This window comes from Sardina pilchardus, chromosome 3 (assembly GCF_963854185.1).
Source record: "Sardina pilchardus chromosome 3, fSarPil1.1, whole genome shotgun sequence".
NCBI lineage: Eukaryota > Metazoa > Chordata > Actinopteri > Clupeiformes > Clupeidae > Sardina > Sardina pilchardus.
Genome location: NC_084996.1, coordinates 29,579,388 through 29,600,029, shown reverse-complemented (window position 1 = coordinate 29,600,029; position 20,642 = coordinate 29,579,388). Strand labels below are relative to the sequence as shown.

At 43.5% G+C, this 20,642-nt stretch overlaps 1 protein-coding gene across 1 annotated transcript in view; it reads right to left on the bottom strand.

The window, feature by feature from the left end:
• Positions 1–6,509: 6,509 nt before the first annotated feature.
• Positions 6,510–20,642, bottom strand: part of LOC134077252 (beta-1,4 N-acetylgalactosaminyltransferase 2-like) — a 107,753-nt gene continuing 93,620 nt past the window's right edge. The window contains exons 4-8 of the mRNA XM_062532749.1: positions 10,947–11,033; positions 10,597–10,778; positions 10,348–10,491; positions 9,573–9,798; positions 6,510–7,157 (exon numbers count right to left, since the gene is read on the bottom strand). Of these exons, the coding sequence (XP_062388733.1) occupies positions 6,976–7,157; positions 9,573–9,798; positions 10,348–10,491; positions 10,597–10,778; positions 10,947–11,033 (821 nt within the window). The 3' untranslated portion in view covers positions 6,510–6,975. The remainder of the gene's footprint in view (positions 7,158–9,572; positions 9,799–10,347; positions 10,492–10,596; positions 10,779–10,946; positions 11,034–20,642) is intronic.

Sequence of the window (20,642 nt, the reverse complement as noted above, 5' to 3'; positions counted from 1 at the left end):
CTCCTCAATCGGTCAGTCTGCCGTGCCTTTTCATGAGACTTTACATGACACTTCCTGGAGTAGAGCATGGGTGCGTGCCCGGTGTCTCCTGAAGTTGCAAGTGTGGTTTTACCGCTACAGACCACTAGAGCGGCCAAAAAAAACACCGTTCGACCGGTAATGACCCATTTAATCATATATAGCAGTATGGACCGAATTGATTAACTGAAAAACGTTGCATAGTATACCTTTAAGTTGCTGGTGAAGCTCATAGCCCGACGCTCAACCCAGTTCGGCACCGAAAGCGTCAAAGCCATGACGTGAAACATTTGAACAAACCACAAGCAGCAATCCTGCGAGTTTGACATTCTGATTAGTTGACGCCGAACCGTGTCATAGCTCATTACCATAAAGTTAACTGAAGTTCAACTTTTTTTTGACGCCCGTGAAGCTCATGAAGCCACACTCACGCCCAGAACGCTTTTGACGCCGGTAACGCCGACTCTCCATAGAAAATGAATGATTTCCGGCGCTCTTTACGCTTTTAAGGCTTTAAGGCTCCTATTAAGTTTCCCAGACAGGAGGATGGAACAGTCCATGACTGGGGTGTGTGTGGACCTTGATATTGTGTGCACATCATAGACACGGACACCATGAGTGATGGAGGTCAGTGATGGCTGGGAGTGACCTGCCAATGATCTTTTGTGCAGTTCCCATACCACACCGAAAATTAAAATGTAGTTGGCTAACTTCCGTTGCAACCTTCATAGTGCAATCCATATCGTTGGATTTTGGTGTTTCTTGAATAGTTTGAACTCTCAATTGCAAAATTGTGGTGTTCCTCTGGTATTTCTGGTTGGTGATGTCAGTGTTAGCCTGTTAGGAGCACTAATAGACATTCTGAATAATGTATACTATTTGTACCCTGTTGTGAGCCACATGTGCTATTTACACCGTGGTGCCCCTAGCTAACTTCCGTTTTAGAACTGAATTGTTCTTCAGATTGCGCGCCTTTCTCTGCAGAGATGTAGATACATGCGCACTAATGCTTCTACTTAGCACTGCCAAAATACATGGAACACAGGAATTGCATTGCATTCTTGCGTCTACATTCGACGCCAAACGATTTACACTGATGTCAATGGCAGCCCTTCACGTTGCATATGAGCGAGCGGGGGCACCTTCGGCTTCCGATATTGACGCCAGGGGGCTTGGCATGCGTCCTCGTTCGACGAGTTGGGTGTGAGACCGTGTTGGATGAGCTATGCGCATTTGATAGACTTCCGTGGCGCCCAATGAACGGATCTGGGCATTTTATCAAATGCGAGAAAATGAATGTCTGGTTGCCAGACCACGTCTCATTTGAGAAGTGGTAGGTGCTAGCCAGGCTACCCAACCACTGCAACATTGTCCATGAACTGCCTAGGACTGGTAGTATTTGAATTAGTTTAATTTAGCAGGTCAAACAGATCAATATTGTTGATCTTCATCATTTACTTCCTAGTTTCTCGTCCTCTGTTTCGTCATACTGGATTTATGTTGCTTGTTTGATTTATTATTTTGTAATAACTGTGTTGTTACTTTGTGCAGTTTATTTTAGCAGTGTAGCTATCTTGTGGGTTATAACTAGCTTTAAGCTGTATGGCCTTATGGCTTCAATGCTTAAATGGTTGGTTGAGTGAACGTGTGCTGGATATTGTGAGTAAGATCAGGGTCTAAGGACATAGCCTGGCCAGTAAAATGCTAATTTATTTTGTTTTTGTACAGTTTTGTATTGCTTATTTTCACTCTATTCTGCACTACAGAACAGTACATTTTTAGAAAAAAAAAACACAAAGAAGGAAAAAAAAATCAAGACTTTTGTTGAACATTATCTGACCTCATCTGTTGACTCTGCCGCCTGCTATCTGGTTAGATTCTTATCAACTTGTAAATGGCTCTGCCATTTATTGACTCTTACTCCATTGAGGTGGTGGTTGAGAAGAGGATGTTGGACAAATTTTCATCCATAATTTACATTTTTCAACCATTTATTTTTTTTAAATTCTTATGTTGTTTACCATTTATGCCATTAATTCTTATCATTTATATATCCATCTTCCCTGGCTGTTGGAACAAGTACATTTCAAATCAAATAGAAGTCATATTTTATCTTATCTTATCTTAAGCCCACCTGAGATCAGTAACACAGACAATTTCATGTTTCCATGCGATTTCGTGGAGTTACCTTGGAAGCATGTTGTTGCTCAGTGTTGCTCACTTCCTTTCTTTATCGTTCAGCGTTGAGCTAGACCTGTCAGTGGGGGAAAAGTAGCAACTATACATACAAGTGGACTTCATACAAAAGGTAAACAAACAAATATGATATAGCTTTACATACATAATATTACAAAAGGATACAAACTTATACACAAAATAATTACAACGCGCTATGCTTTGTGACCAGCATTAGAGTTGAATCTAATCTAATCTATCACTCCCAGGTTATACAGGTACCCAAAGGTCACAGCCATGCAACTTCTTCATTGAGTATAAAATACTGTAATAAATCCATATTTCAGATGCTCAAAGAAGAGGTGCTACAATAAATTCCTGGTGCTTAATAACGAGGAGATACGGCGACAACACTTACATTTCAATGGAGGATTCTGTATGGGGAAAGTTTGCAACACCAAAATGGCGGTTGTCTGCATATATACCCACCCCTTTGCCCTCTCAAAACCTGAACAGGAAATGCTGACCTGTAATGTAAGTGACCAATCACTTTGTTGGAAACTGCATGGTTTTTCCTTTCGTTTACTTTCCCGTCAACATAATAATAGCCATGCCACGAATGGCAAGAACATAAAGAATAACGTCTTTTTGTTTTGCATTTTAGCAATGTGGGGGGTACCGATGTACATTTCATGTCAATATGACTTCCATATTTGGAATTATGCTTTATGTCAATATGACTTCCATATTTGGAGTTACGTATGCTTTCCTATTCATTTGAATAAGAGCCTTGTTAGTCTCAAAGTCTGCCCGGATGCTTTCCAAAATGGCCAAAGTCACAAGACCTGCCTTAAAAGACTCTTTTCCCCACTGCACTGTGTGCAAAAAAACACCACCAACAGAGCTGCCATCAAGAACATTTCACAAGGGTTATCAAGCAGGCACAATTAATCAAAAATACAGCAACAAGAAGATTATGAAAGTAACACACACACACAGAAATAGGCAAACAATGGTATATTATATACAATATTTATACCCATACACACACACACACACACACACACACACACACATAATTTCAGTCCTGGCCACCGGAACACTAGGCAAATGCACCTTGGTGGGCAAATAGCCCCGCTGGGCTGTTATGGGTTAAGCTTTTGGTTCCCAAGGTAGGCTATAGACCATGGTCCAGACCAGATGTTGGTAACACTCAAAGTGACAAAACTTAAATGGCAGGGATGTGCACAGACATTTTGGGGAGGGGGCTCAAATGTAAAAAGGGCAATTCACATATTTATTCATTTAAAAAGCATTAAACTAATGGGTAATACAGTAGCAAATATCTAATGTACTTATTAATCAAAATAGCCTGGGCTTCACTCAAATGGCCCTTCCCAATGTTCGGATACAGATCACTGTCAAGGATTTCAAGGGTTTTGTATTTCTTATTTACGTCTTTCATATCACTCAGCTAGTGGATATTACAGTTAGCTCTATAATCTGTGGAGGCCCATGGACATGCCCCCAGAGTGTAGTTTAGCACTGTAGCTGCCTGGCTCCATTACCTGCTGGTTGTAGCAACTAGCATAGAGCTAAATAAAAACTGATTGTTATCCCTTTTTTAATGCGTTGATGTCTAGAAACATAAGAAAATCTACACTTTATCTCTTCTTTTAGGCATGTACACTTATTATGCATCATTACCATACGCATATTTCATTTTTTTAAAGATAGTTTTGTATTTTTTTTTTTTTTGGTTAGCCATGCTCCACTCCGGAACTGATTCCATGTTTATGTCAACGGACATACAGTAAGGGAATACAAGTTGGTCGGTGGCACAGCGATGGAGAGTTCTCCAGTGGTCACCAGCCGATTTTACCGGGGCTTCAGCCCGGGGTAATTTGAGCCGAGCCCGGGGTAATTTTTTTTAATGCTTGAATTTCAAAATCAACCAGCATTTGCCTGGTGCTAAATGTTGAGCACCACTAGTAGTAGGCTAAGCAAGCTATCGATAGGCATCACAATACAACACTAGCTACACGTTTCTATATGGGCTAGCCCAGTGTTTCTCAATATGGGTACCGGGCCGCGAGAAGATTATTACCATCGGGCCGCCGGCCGACCCGCCTTCTCCGAGAGACGCACCATGCGGCCGCGGCCGCACCCATTCTTTTCGGTCATATTGCTGCGAGATATTTTCGCACAGAAATAACAGGCATATCATATGAAACTACGTAACCTGGCCTTTCCAGTGGCACTAGCCACTAGTTTCTATGATAAACGGTTTGCGAGATACTTAGCGTTGAAAATTACAGTTACATTCAAAAATGAATGTCACATGCAGTTCTCCGTCATACCCATTCTTCTCTGTGAAATATCTAATGATTTCGTTACCGCCCTATGGCAAACTGCATATCAAAATAAACAGGAGATCCTACTGATTCCAATGGCGTATAGAATGTATCTGTATAATTAGCGGTAATCACGAGAAATCCTTTTTTGAAATCACATCAAATTTCTGCATTTTTTCATACCTCCCCATTTCCCCCACTTCAAAATAATTTATTTTTCCTATCAGAAGTTGTATTCAGACCCCTGTTTGTCATATAGCCATGGCAGATGCTTGATATGAATCTTGGTAGGACTATGTGTTTGTCTACACACATTCTGAGAGGAGCAGATGAGTGTAGGCTACCCTTAAAAGTTCTCTGCTTATACTTCGAAAAGGAAAATTGTATGTTTTGATTTAGACCTACAATAGGCTATATCTACTCAGACTCCTTGTCATCGGCTGGTAGTACACTGTAGTGTGTCTCTGGATAGTGTAAGCTTATGGGTAGTTGTAACAGCTATAGTCAGATAAGCCTAATTTTTCTCTCAGTGCTCTTCCTATACTATCTTGTGTTCCTTGTAAAAAATACAATGTAGGATTATAACATAATAGGCTACTGTAGATCCTCCATTGCCTTCTTCATTTCGCGCACCCCTTAATGTGCCCTTAAAAAATTTTCCACACACATCCCAGGGGCTAAGCCCAGGTTGTCCTTAAAGTCTAGAAACGCCCCTGGAGTTCTCCATTAATTTACTTGTTATGCTAGCCTAGATATCTAGACGCCCCTAACGGCAGCAAATGTAATTTGGCTGGCGGGGCAGTCTAGGCACGCCAGGGAGCTGAGAACCCGAAGCACCAGCGAGCCAATCACAGTGTGTATAGAGTCGGTGGGTGGGCTTAACATAATGGTGACTGACATGCGACCAGAAGTTTGCGGCGGTAACGCATCCTGTTATTTGAAAACAAGAAGATGATTCGTTTAGCGTTATCCTATTGCGGGGAGGGAATTTGAAAGACAACTGTTTATCCCACCCCTCCGATTGAGAGCTGTCTACGGTGAGTGTCCAGACCCTACATCTTGATGTGGGTCTGGCTCGTCAGGCTAATGTGATATGGGAAGGTTTTAGGAACTAAATACAGCAAAAATAATTTCTGTTGCAACTAGTTTTGGGTTGGGTGTTTTTTTCTCATAGAATGCCTGGACTATTAGCTGGATGCTTTACATTTAAGTGCTATACACAATTCACCATTAACTTAGCGTTAATTGTTAAACTTAAGGTTTTGTTCTCCTTCTTCTTTGATTCAGTGCAAGACTGCATTACCTGCACAGCCAAGCCGAAAAGCCCATCCGGGTTGACCAGAGCATCTAGTTATGACGATCTTTGTCGGGAATTTTCAGCTTTACTCAAAGGTACCTCTGGGCTACATTCGTCAATCCCATGGCCCTGCCAATCACCTGGTTAGTGCAGCGAGTAGACCTCATCATCAAGTCCACTGCGGTGCGAATTTCTGTCCACAACTCCTTCACCGGCTTCCCCTCTTTGACCAAGTAGAGTCAAGAGTCTATGACTGAAGACAGTTTTGCACTAAAAATGTAGCAAACTTGGAAAAGTTAAGTAAAGATATACATAAAAACATTTGCCATAATTAGAGAACAAGCATACTGATGTTCAACAGTACTTGTTTATTTAAAAAAAAAGGTGCAAAAATACTTTGATGAAGATGTAGGCTACCACACATCGAAAAGTTAGTCAGAGTGCAACAAAAAAATATCAGAATCTTTACTTTTGCACATCCTTGTACTTCATCCTTCGTTCTTATGCATCGCTAGTCTAAATCAGAAGCAGACTGTTCTCAGAGGAGTAGAGGAACTAGGCCTACCGCTAATTGGGAAAAAATATATACCTCAATCAGATTCATTGCATTCATTGCATTGCATCATGCATTATTTCAAAATAACCCCCCTAACCAATATCTGGTGGCCAAAAACCTCAATTTAAAGGGCTGTTCACACCAAGAAAGATAACGATAACTATAACCATAACGATAAAACCTTCCGCACTGGCCAACGATCTGGCCAACGAAAAGTCTCTCCGCGTGTTAATGAATGTGATGGCTAGAATATTATGGGTGCTTTTTATCGCTCTGAATCGCCCTGAAAGTGATCAACAACGACATCGTTCTTCATGTCTTTATCGTTATAGTTTATGTGTGAACGTTGTCATTCATATTAACGAGAGCGATATTTGTTTATAGTTATCGTTATCGTTCTTGGTGTGAACAGGCCTTAAGACTGAATATTCTATTGATGGATTATCAACTTTGCTATTCAATAGGGCACATTCTTCATATAGAGAAATAGTGTACAAACCCAAACTGAAGAGTTCATAAAATACAAACAAACATAATTGATTCTTGATCTGATGTGAAAAGGTATTATCCTTTATTCAATATGCAACACACTTCAGATGATTTTTAAAGTAATGCAGGCGCAGTTTAAAATTTACGTCTTCTTCCCCTGGGTACCGGAACTTTGTGTAGTCTGAGTGGTCTTGCCTTGGCTGGTGTCCAATAACCATCATAGGGCAGGAGGCCACCAGCAAACGTCCCAGGCCATCCATGAAGAACTCTGGCCAGAGAGAGTAAGAGAGGTGAGGGGAGAGGGGAGAGAGAAGCAGGGAAGAGTATTGGTAACCTTTAAAATTACTTAAAGTGCTTAAGTACTTAAAGTAAGAGTTAATTTACATACTGCAACTCTATTTGTACTAATACTGATGTACCTGAGGCATCTACATCATAATGTCTTCACAAAACACTGGTGTGGAGTCATGGGTCACTTCCTGTTCATTTAGACACCATCCTGGTGTCAACCACTGTGTCCTTCTCTCCATACTTGCAAACATGGCATCTCTGGCTCAGCTCTTTCCTTCCTCAAGGGGGCGCTTGTTCCACATGTCCTGGCTTAGACAGTTGTCCATATATCACTACCACGACACTATACTTTGTATCACATTGCACTTTTCTGCTTTTTTGCACTTCTGGTTAGACGCAAACTGCATTTTGTTGTCTTTGTACTCTGAACAATGACAATAAAATTGAATCTAGTCTAATACAATTCAATCTGGTCAAAAAGCTCCACTGGCTATATGTAGCTGACAACATTAAATTCAAATCGCTAATGGTTGCTTCAAAGTAGTTTCCAGTTGTGTACACACTTAGTTGAATACCCTCTTATGATACCTCCCGACCATTGCAGTCTTCAAATGCATGATGCCTGGCTCTGCAATGCAAACTTTTCTCATCTGTTGTCTCCCTTTGGTGGAACACGCTACCAGTTCCTACCAGAGCAGGGTCATCGCCGTCTATCTTCAAAAATCTCCTGAAGATCCAGGGGTGCTTTCCCCGAAAGCATCGTAAGCCTAAGATGATCGTAAAGTCCCTCTTACGAACGTCTTAAGGTTTTCTGACTGTTTCCCGAAACCATCGTAGCTTAAGAGCATCGTGAAAACACTCGTAGATCTACGAGTGATCCAGGGTTCTCGTTACTGACTAAGAGCGCCTTAACGTGTATGCCTTAGTGGAGTCACCAGCAGGATATGCAGGGGGATTACAACTAAGAATATAATTATCCAACTTACGTTACCATTCTTTATTGTATTCACTTAAGATGATTCAGATTTTAGGGTGCAAAATAGCATTCATTCAATGGACATACGAATGTGATTAAAACAGCATAACAAGTTATGAAACGAGACGTTGCCAGAAAAGTTTGTCATTATCTTTGTGCCTTTGTGTAGTAGGCTAGGCTATCTTTTATTAGGCCTATGAGATAAAAACAGAGAAAGGAACATGTAGTAATTCTGTGCTGCGTCAAAATCTAAGTCTAGGCTTACAGTAGCCTATTCAAGCCTGCACATTTCCTCATTTTCTTACTCAACCTCTTTCTTCAAACGTCTGCGTGACACCTCGAAACGTTATTGCATAGGCAGCACACATGCTCTCACAAATGGGTTAGCAAAGAACTGGCACGATTTAGAGCTAGCCGAGGCTATGTTACATATATTCCAACAAACATAAAAATGGGGCAACAATCTAATGTTAAATAATAACAATGATGTATGCCTGTGTGTGGTATATAGCCTACTTGGGATGCTTACATGCAGATGTCAATGGTTTTCTATTTTCGTATTGATGTTAATTAATGTATAGATCCGAAGTTCAGATGGTAAGCCTAGCTGTGACGTGCAGTCACCTGACATCACCGTCAAATTAGGGGATATTTCAGAACTTTTAACGGGGACAGCTCCCTTAAGGGCATCTTAAGAGCAGTGCACGCGCGTTCACGCTACGAGCATGTTCGGGAAACAGTCGGAAAAACCAAACGATCGATCTTAAGAAGAATCGTGGAAAATCCTCGTAAGTGTGTCTATCCATCGTTATCGGGAAACGCACCCCAGCTCTTCAGAGAGTACCTCCTCTCCAAGCATTACGAATAACAGGTTTAATTTAGTACTTACCACTTGACTATCTCTCTTTTAAAACTCGCTCGATTCTATGTGAGTAGTACTTATTGCTAGAGCTGCATGATTTGGGGATTTTTCTGACAGATATTGCAATTGCGATATGATTCTTGAATGTCATTGTCAATTAATTAATTCAGTATTCCGAATCTCTTTAGGTTGTGCCACTTCTGATTGGTGAACGTGCCTGGTGCATGGGAGGCACAGCACTCCTGATTGGCTGAAGCTCATCAGTCAGGGGTTTTGTGCTTCTTGTGCACTCACCAATCAGAAGTGACACAGTCAAGGAGGATGACATTAATATAATGAATGTGATTAACTGAGCCATTAGACAATTGCATTGGTTCATATTGTGAATGGCAATTGTGAAGTGATAATTGTTTCCTTTTTTGTATACTGTGTAAATGTAAATGTATATGGCTGGAATAACTGCCCAGAAGCCCTACCAAGATGGCTCCCTATTCTTACTGAACAGACATTGCAACAAGAACTCTTGATAGCATTCTCAGCAGGTGATAACATACCAGAGTGGGCCACTCTTCTCAGCTTGGGATCAAACCCCACACTGCGGACGGTGTCTGTCCTGGCCAGGAAGAAGTTGACCACGCCGTCCACTAGCACGCAGTCCTTAAACCCAGGCAGCTGTCTGTGGGGCTTGGTCAGACGAGACAGACATCCACCTTCCCCATACGCCCCCTCCTCATGCTTCAGAGTGAAGTAGAAGCGGTTCGAGCCAACAGACCCGCCCAGCTGTGTGCAGGGAGAGAGAGAGAGAGAGACATGCGTAATCATCTGGCCTGTCTTTTGGATGTGATTACTGCCTGTCGTTTTGTGTATTGTCTGACCTGGATTTTTTGGAAGGATCTTGGAGTTTCAATTTAACATGTTTCCTTTTCTTGATCTAGTAGCAAGGCTACATTTACTTTGAGTACCGTATTTTCCAGAATATGAGTTGCATCAGTCAAAACATGCGTCATGAAGAGAAAAAACACCGAAGAAAACGCTGATGTGGTACATGAAGTTAAAAATGTGGAGATTGCAATGAAATCAAGCATTTCAGGCAATGTGAAGGCACAAGCCAGCAGCAGGGCAAATGCTCAGGAGGCTACCCCCAAGAGAGCAAGAGAGAAAAGAGGTGCATTTTAAAAGAAACTAAAAACAAACTAACAGTAGGTATTTGTGCTGTGACTGAATCTGACTAAACTGAATTGAACCTCACTGAAACACGATTGACTGACTGGTTGGTTGGTTAGCCAAGCTCTTCAGGTTTGAACAGTGCCAACAATTTGAAAAGCTCACCACATCCAGCTCTGGCATAGACTCCATGATCTCCACAAACTTCTCAATTTTGGTCTCGTGCGTGAATTGGAAGTCATCGTCCACCCACAGGAAGTACTTGGTTGTGACCTGAGAGACGGCTAGGTTCCGTCCAGCAAACCAGCCCTGGACAGACGAGAATTTGTGATATTCGAGATTCTGCCCAACCACACACCCAATAAATGTGTGATTTGAAATCTCAAAGACAAAAGGAATATAAACAGATTGTACCTGAGCTGGGGGCATGATGTACTGGTCAATGTTGTGACCCTCCACTTTTTCTGTGTTCAGGCTGTCATCTGCAATGATGATTCGAATATCTGGGTATCTTTCCCTGATGCTTTTGATCAAGACCCTCAGCTCTTCGTATCTTAAGAATGTCTTCACGGTGATGGTCACTTGAGAATTAATGTCTGATTAGCAAGAGAAAAACAAAAAGAGCAAGAAACATGAGAGTAAACACACATATAATTTACTGTATTCTATTACACATGATATATAGATAATATATATACTGGTAACAGAAGGTGTAACATATCATCGATGTGATCTGAAGGTGAAGAGGTGAAGAACACACTCACCTTCACCCAGGTCATATAGAACAGGAAGTGTAGGCTTCTTGATTGTGATCGGGAAGATGACCTCATGGTCCTCAAAGGTGAAGTGCACTGGTGATAAAAAATATATACTGTATATAAAAACATAATACAGTGGGGAGCACATGTATTTGATACCATGCTAAAACAGGAATATAATCATCATTTGACAATTGATCTTAATGCCTTATTAAAAAAATGAGTAAAAATCAAACCGCCAAGGACACCAATTTTCTTTGTGATTGAAGAATGTGTCGTAAATAAATAAATGTTTTCCTTAAATGCGAGGGGAAGGAAGTATTTGACCCCCTGTGTAACCCTATGGGAATTTAACACATAGGGTTAACATGGGGTCAGGCAGGTTTTTATTTTTGGATCCAGGATATTATGCATCCTGATAAAGTTCCCTTGGCCTTTGGAATTAAAATAGCCCCACATCATTACATACCCTTCACCATAGCTAGAGATTGGCATGGTGCTTTTTCCAGTAGGCCTATTAGCCTGTTTGATTTGCATTGAGCTCAATGAGCATCAAACAGGCTAATAGGCCTACTGGGAAAAGCATCATGCCAATCTTTAGCTATGGTGAAGGGTATGTGATTATGTGGGGCTATTTTAATTCCAATGGCCAAGGGAACTTTATCAGGATGCATAATATCCTGGATCCATGAAATATGGCCTTAAAGAATAAAAATCTGCCTGCCCCTATGTGTTAAATTCCCATAGGGTTACATAGGGGGTCAAATACTTCTTCCCCCCTAGCATTTAGGAAGAACATTTATTTATTTACAATACATTCTTCAATCACAAAGAAAACTTAGTGGTTTGATTTTTTCTCATTTTTTTGAATTAAGACATTTTGATCAATTGTCAAATGATGATTTTATATTCCTCTTTTAAGGCAACTTCAGCATGGTATCAAATACATTTTCTCCCCACTGTATTTGTTGATGTATTTGCTGTTATTGGGACCAGATTTTGAAACAGACATACATTTGTGTACTTATAAGTCTTCTGCTTCTTGAATTTCCCCTTGGGGATCAATAAAGTATCTATCTATCTATCTATCTATCTATCTGCTCTATATGGTTTCTGGTAGGGATCTTGAAAGACATTTAAATGGTATATTTAAATTACCATACTGTAGTTACATCCTCATTCCCAACACTTAACACTATACAGCACAACAATATACTTTATATTTCTGCCCATTCACACCAGGCCTTACCCAGATCGCCTGCTTTTAAGAGGTACACTTTACTGGTGTAGGTAACAGGTCATTCAGGTCTTCTTCACTGGTGGCGGTGATATTGAGCATGTTCTGATTCTGCCCCTTCACTTCCTGTCCCTGTGGAACCTTGTCCACCGCCATCACGCCATGGGACGCATGGAGAGACACCTATACAACGGCAAAGTGGACAGACTCAGAGACAACTGTCGGAGCTAGGAGAGCAGACATGGCTATCATGGACTACAAGGATCAAAAAAGTCAGATGCACAAGAATATGTTCAGGTGTCTACAGACACTACTTCATCATCCCCCTTTATTAAGATTTTTAACAAAATTAAAAATGATTTGAAGATGACAAAAAATATCTTCTAAAGATGATTTAAATTTGACAAACCTTGTAAACCTGCCTTCCATGAACATTCAAAGCCAACCCTGAAATGATTATTTTCAAAATTATTAATTCAGTATTCATTAACCAGTCATTTTACAACAGGTACTTCATTTCATTGAATCTGTCAGCCCCTTCCTCAGAGTGAACTTAGGTTCACCTATATAAATCATTGAATATACACAACACAGAGATATCAGCTGATTCTGAGATCTTGTCGGTGAGAGGTCATGCCAGACTCAGGCTTGGTCCTAGAATTAGACCAGGTTTCAACAACTGTGCAAATCCAACAGTACTGTACATATGGGCGACGTGGTGGCAAATGCCATCTTCCTTCAGCAAGTATAGCAGGTCATACAGAGGGAAATCAGTCAATGCACTAAAAATGACAGATGCAAAGCTAAACTTCGAGCTAAATCACTAAAAGATGTGTATTTGGGCATAGAATTGAAAAGAAGTACAGTACGTTTTCTGTGAGCATGTGGAAATTACATAAACTTTTCATTTCAGTCTGACTGAGGTTTAAAACTTCCTGTCATTCATTTACATTAGGACCAGCAGATCACACAAACTAGCATTCAACCTAACCTGAGGTAGCAATACTCAATTCTATTCAGAATACAAGTCTGATACTGCTTGCATTGGGATGTTATTATGGAGCATATTTCAACATTTCAACGATATAGGGAGGAAAATGCCTCTGCACACAACTGGATAGACCTAATCAGAGCAATGAAAGAGCCTATCTCTGAATCTTGAATAACGAAAATATCCTTCTTCTTGAAAAATGCCTTAATTGCTTTTTAGGTTTGTTTATTGCACTGTCAATGTCGTGTACAACAGGCGGGATAGCAACATCTAAACGTTTAGCTTCTAGGGACACGTATTGTGTTATAAACAAAATCAACCGAAGCGAGCTCAGGCAGCGTTGCTTACACATATGGTTGCTCATCGATCCATCTTCGCTCAAAGCCTGTCTGGACCATTTGATTTGTTCTCAAGTTCTCAAGTTTTCATAGAAGTGTCTCAATGGAATTTAACAATAACAACAATTTAACAATGGAATTTAACAACCTCACATTTTAGCTGGATTCCAGGCTAATTCAACCCTAGTAGTAAACAAATGAGACAGTCTGACTGAATTTCATCATCATCAAAGCAAGCCATGCTATGGTGCAGTGACAGTCACAGGACACAAATTGTAATGAGGTGTGATTAAAAACAATGATGGTCGCACACCAGGTATGAACGTCTTCTTCAAAGGGTCCACAGTGAATCCATGGGAAGGGTATTGGAGGGGTGAATTTGATGGACTGATGAGCACTACATCCAGATCAGTGGTTTCCCTACATCACATGGAGAGCAGTAGAACAGTCATAGTCAGGGGTGTGATTGGCAAAGGACAAAAAAAAAGGAAAATATATCCGACCCCCCCCCCCCCTCCCTTTTTAATGTACTATGGTACTATAGGTACTATAGCATCAGCTACTGTGCACTTCAATGTAATTTACTAAGGGGGTCCGGGGGCATGCACCCCCGGGAGAAAATTTTGAAAAATAACCCCTTAAATGATGACATCTGATGACTTTTATGAGAACTATTGATAGACTGAGATACATATATCGCAAAAACATTATAACATATTACAAAATAGTCTATAAGGCCTAAAGAAAACTCATTTATAGCAAAGTAGCCAAGGGCCTACTTAAAGGGATATTCCGCCATTTTTGGAAATACGCTCATTTTCCACCTCCCCTCGAGCAAAACAATTGATGTTTAACTTGTTCCCGTTCATCCAGCCATTCTGTGAGTCTGGCGATACAACTTTTAGCTTCAGCCTAGCATAGATCATTGAATCGGATTAGACCATTAGCTTCTCGCCTGCTAGCTTCATGTTTAAAAGTGACTAAGATTTCTGGTAATTTTCCCATTTAAAACGTGTCTCCTCTCAAGTTAGAAAGTGCAATAAGACCAACTGAAAATGAAACCTGGCATTTTTCTAGGCTGATTTGACATGGAACTACACTCTCATCTGGCGTAATAATCAAGGCAACTTGCACACTACTGGCACTACTACTGCTTGTTGTCTATGGGGACTATTTTCAGATGCTGCGTACGATATCACTGCGCCTATGGCACGTTTGCAAGTTGCCTCGATTATTACGCCAGATGAGAGTGTAGTTCCATGTCAAATCAGCCTAGAAAAACGCCAGGTTTCATTTTCAGTTGGTCTTATTGCACTTTCTAACTTGACAGGAGACACGTTTTAAATGGGAAAATTACCAGAAATCTTAGTCACTTTTAAACATGAAGCTAGCAGGTGAGAAGCTAATGGTCTAATCCGATTCAATGATCTATGCTAGGCTGAAGCTAAAAGTTGTATCGCCAGACTCACAGAATGGCTGGATGAACGAGAACAAGGTAAATATCGATTGTTTTGCTCGAGGGGAGGTGGAAAATGAGCGTATTTCCAAAAATGGCGGAATATCCCTTTAAGACTAAAGCAGATATGGCTATCATGATAATTTTGCCAACAATGATGTAGAATTATGGATTTTCTCAGTTCATGTTTTGTTTCAACTAGGCTATTGGCCTATGATAACATTTAGCCTGCCCCCTTACAGTCGTCTAGTCCTGTACAATATAGGCCTATTGATGCTGATTGAAGAGGTTGCTTGAAGGTTATTGATATTCAAGTTGGAAAGAAAATCAAATTGCACCACTCCCCATCCTTCCAAGGTAACATGTCCTCCTCTCCTCCTAAAATAAATGGCAGGCCCTACTGGTATAGGCTACATAGTTGTTCAAGTGCACACACTCAATGGAGAGCTAGGATTAAAATTCAGACTGTGCCTTTAAATAGGCAACTTTTTTCCATGTATCAGCACAATGCTACAATAGGCCATTTCCACTAAAAAAATCAGCTCAATATTATGTGCAAGACTGATGTTTACCAAGAATGCCAAAGTGTCAATCTCTTAGCACTATCATAATACGTTTTCTCATAGTGAGATGTCTATCCCGAAATATGTTTTGAATGACATGGGGCGCACGGAGGTGAACGGCTGGACAAACGCGGAATGACAAGGTGTTAACTAAACAATTTAGTAGACCTAAGGTAGACGGGCTTTGTGGTGAAAACGATGACAACCAGTAGGCTAGTCTGTCACAGCTAACTTCAAGCACAGTAGCCTAGACTAGTTTACACGCGCAGAAATTAAAAGTCAATATCAGCACCAGCTGATTGTCGTCATTATCGGAAAATCCAGACACGTCAAACTGGACGCGAACGCGAAGCAAAGACAACAAAAAAAAACAACAACTTCATAAATGTCTTCTTAAACAAATAATTTTACCTTTACCGTTTCATGGCTTCTGCTAAGAAACAAATAGTTTACCACATAACACACTCACACATCGAACTTGCATCAAACATCTGCTTTCACTTTCAATGAATTCCACTAGTGACTAGAGAACGGACAAGGCTTGCGAGTGATATGATGAAAGAAGCACCAAACCCGTCGTCATTGTCAGCGGCCTATTATAAAGCAATGGTCTGTGTTTAGGGCCCCCGCCCCCCCCCCCCTAAAAAAAAAACTCAGCGGATCGCTAAGACATGTGACCAAAGTCATCAAAATACAAAGAAATATGGGTAGGTTTGGCTTGCCTGGTGCCAGCCCATGTAAACTAGTGGGTCTGGGTCTATGATCTGGCATGATAATAATGAAAACTAAGCGTGAAAAAATTGTGTGAAAAACAGTTATAATCTCGCGCTTCCTTAAGGCCTATAGAGAGCCGAAGTCCCGCCCCTTCCGATTGCCTCCATGGGACCTATCTTTGGATTTTTTTTCAATGGCAGTCAATGGAGAAATATAAATTATTTTCTGGTCCCGATTGTCTTGTGCCTTGAATTACCCATATGATGTTTGTCAATTTTAATGACAATTTTTCATGTAAAGACATTTGAAAAGTATGTCGTAACTAGTGAATTACAACATTGTGAAAGATCGTGTTTCCAACGACTACAAACACATCAGTCGCGTTAGTGACGTTAGACCAATTCACAGCCACGGGCGCCAGCAACAGGTCTTATTTGAGCTTCCCCCTTGCCGATGAAAATATCATGAGTCAGAGGATTAAACACATCAGATAAGTTGTATTTCATTCATAGACTGTACAAACACTACTGTTAAGTGACTTAGCTGGCAGCAAGATGTAACCGTTAACTAGCATAATAGCTAGCTAACTAGCCAGCCTCTCGTTTGCTAGTTGGTGGCTCAGTTGGTGACGTGCATCGTTTGAGACGACAGATGTAGTCCACTGAACGGATTCGCACAAAACTTAGATAACTTTTAAAGTCTAATGAAAACGTTAGGCTATTTCATAGCCACGGTTCTCTGAGGGAGATGAGTGAGACACAGACCGTGACTCTATGGGATAGCGCCCTCGCGCGACCGCTCTTGAAGCCTTTTTAAACACGCCTATTGGCGGAGAGAGCTGTCACTCACAGGTAGCCCCGCCTACCTATTATAAATTACAGTGACGCTCGCTCCTCTTCACATTGACCAGCTTCTTCAAGACGAGCATGCAGAAGGGGCATCGTTGGTCTGTGTCTCACTCATCTCCCTCAGAGAACCGTGGCTATGAAATAGCCTAACGTTCTCTTTCGGTCGACTCGTTCGACACAGACCGTGACTCTATGGGAGCCTTAAAAACGCCCCTGATGCCCAGCCGGTACAACATGACTATAACCGGAGCCAACTGAGTCCTGCACTAAGCAGTGTCCGTAAGCCCCGGCCCACTCACCCCGAGTACAGCGTGCGCAACAGCCGGCGCCGTAACATCAAGGCGGTAATGCTTAACAAAAGTATGTGAGGAAGCCCAGCCAGCGGCCGCACATACAGTCTGAATAGGCACACCTCGAAAGGCAGCCCAGGACGCAGCCACACCCCTAGTGGAGTGCGCTCTGACCGCACCAGGGGAATCCTTACCCTTGGCCCGATAGGCCATAGATATAGCCTCCACAATCCAATGGGACAGTCTCTGTGTAGAGAGTGCGCGTCCCTTAGCCCCAGTTGCGAAGCACACAAACAGTTGCTCACTGCGTCGGAAAGATTCGGTCCTTTCCAAATACACGCGTAATGCACGGACAGGGCACAGCGCATGAAGTCTCTCCTGCACCTCCGAAGAAAACGGAGGGGGGCAAAAGGAAGAGAGCCGCAGATCAGAGCAGCCATAAGACATAGGCACTTTAGGCATGAACGCAATGTTAGGTCGTAATGTAACACTGTCGCCACCTGCACCGAACTCCAAACATGATGGATGTGTGGAGAGGGCTTGAATCTCGCTCACTCTTTTGGTGGAAACGAGTGCGAGCAAGAGCGCTGTCTTATAGGAAACAACCTTTATGTCCGCTTGCTGCAAGGGCTCGAATGGTGCATCGCAAAGAGCGTCCAGCACCATGGCCAGGTCCCAAGTCGGAAAATTATGTCTGGCCGCCGGACGGAGGCGGCGGACGCCCTTAAGGAACCTGCTCGCAAGAGGGTGTGCTCCAGGGGAGACGCCGTCATAGCCTACATGACAGGCTGAAATGGCTGACAAGTAGACTTTAAGCGTCGAGTGAGCTTTGCCTTGTTCAAACAGTTCTTGAAGGAACGTAAGCACTGTCGCGATCGAGCACTGGAAAGCGACAATGCCTCTATGGTCACACCACTCTTCGAATGCTGACCATTTTAAGTCATATAGAGACCTCGTAGAGGAGGCTCTGGCACTCTGAATGGTTGCGATAACATTCTGCGGCAGCCCTGCGGAGCTCAGCGCTTCCCGCTCACGAGGAAGGCGTACAGGTTCCAAATGCACGGGTTCTGATGGAGGAGCTCTCCTCCCATCTGAGACAGGAGGTCCGTGTGGTTGGGGAGGCGCCAAGGCACTCCGACCAAGAGCTGGAAGATTTCCGCCAGCCATGGCCTGTTCGTCCACCACGGGGCGATCAATATCAAGGTGAAGCCCCCGTCCCTCACCCTCGTCAGCACGTTCGGGACCAGGTGAACTGGGGGGAATGCATAGAGAAGGACATTCGGCCACGTATGCGCCAGCGCATCCGTGCCCAACAGTGCGTCCCAGTCCAGGATGGAGAAGAACAGTTCGCAGTGCGTGTTCTCCTTCGACGCAAACAAGTCGATCTCCGCCCGTCCGAACCGAGCCCATATTAGGTGTTCTATTACTGATGGATGAACCCTCCATTCCTGGTTGGAGAGGGAGGCTCTCGACAGTCTGTCTGCCCTTATGTTCAATCGTCCCGGGACAGGAGTGGCCCTGAGCGATTTCAAATGAGCGTTTGACCACGTCAAAACGGCACAGGCAAGACGGTGAAGGCGAAGTGACCGTAGCCCCCCTTGACGATTTATGTATGATACAGCTGTATTGTCGGTGTTGATCAATACATGTTGTCGTGATAGAATTGGGAGAAAATGTTTTAGAGACAGAAACACTGCCAACAGTTCCAAAACATTTATATGAAGCTGGCTCTGCAGAGCTGACCATGAGCCGCCCACAGCCCAGTTCTCTAGAGTGGCGCCCCAGCCGGTCAACGACGCATCCGTGGTTAACACTTTGCGCATAGCTATCAGGCCCATTGAAGCACCCCGCGACAGCACCGAGGGGTCTCGCCACATTCACAGTGCTTGCATGCACGATGTCGGGACGGATATCATTTTGTTCATGTGTGCGCCCCGCTCCGCACACAAGCCCAGGGAGAACACCCATCTTTGCATATCCCTCATAAACAGTTGGCCCAGTGGCACTACTGCTATCATTGATGCCATCAAGCCTAAGAGGCGAAGGCAAGTGCGAAGGGGGGCGGTAATCTGAAAGTCGGTCGAATATCTCGACTGTCCCAAGTGAGTTAAGGCTACGGGATTCATTACAGAGCAACCGTGTGGGTGCGCTGATTTTATTCTCACCACAGACAGGGATTTTGTGTTTGTGGGGTGACAAGTATGTGTTTGATCTAAACCCAGAGGAGTAACCGTGGGACTTAGATAATCTGAGTGAGGGGACACTTGTGGGCATGAAGCCTTTATTTTTGTCACGTACAAGGGACATGTGCTTGTGTGACACGATGAACTCCCCCAGAGCTGAGCGTGGGGGGGTTATGCATGAGTGTCGGGCAAGGCGTGATATAGCCGGCCCGACACCTCGCATGTATGTGCGGGGCTCGCACTCCCGCTACGCCGGTTTCTTTTTCTTAGCCATTGGGCCACGGCGTGGCGGACGGCCAGTGTCGGCGTCGAGCTGGATCGACGGACGTCGTGCCCAGGCGCCCTGCACCACCGCGGGGGATGGTTGTGGCTGTGGCTGGGACTGGCGGGGTGTCGTCGACTGAAAACGCTTGCTCGGCCACTGGCGTGCGGGCTCAGCAGGCTGTGGCGAGTGAGAGCGTTGTGCAGCAGCCGAAGTCGAGGTCGACGGGGCAAGTCTGCGGGGGAGGAGGTAGCTGAAAGCCTCGTTCTCCTTCTTCTTAGACTCACAGCGGGTCTGCATGGCCTGGACCGCCGAACCGAACAATCCGCTGGGGTCCACAGGGGCGTCCAGGAAGGCGTGCCTATCCTTGTCAGGGACCTTAGACAGATTGAGCCAGAGATGTCGCTGGGCTACCACTGTCAGCCCCATAGCCCTCCCGACAGCCTGGTTGGAACAGCGCGTGGACCTCATGACGAAGTCCATCGCGGTGCGGATTTCAGTCCACAAGTCTTTCAACGGTTTGCCTTCTTCGAGGGCTACACCCATCTCAGCCTGCAACTCAGCCACATAGGCGAGGAGCAGCGACACGGTGTTTTGAGCTCGGGCTGCCTGACCAAGAGCTTTGTAGTTCTTCTCCAGTAGCTGGGAGGTGAATTTAGGCTGCTTGTGCGGCAGTTGGGAGGACGCGGTCAAGCCCATGTTGGTGTCCGGAGCCAGGTAGGACGCCAGTGACTGTTCAGCCTTGGGACAATCCAGCAGCCCCCTCTCAGCGGCGCCCTCCATCTCCGTTAGAGAGCCGAAACCACCGATGACCACCCGG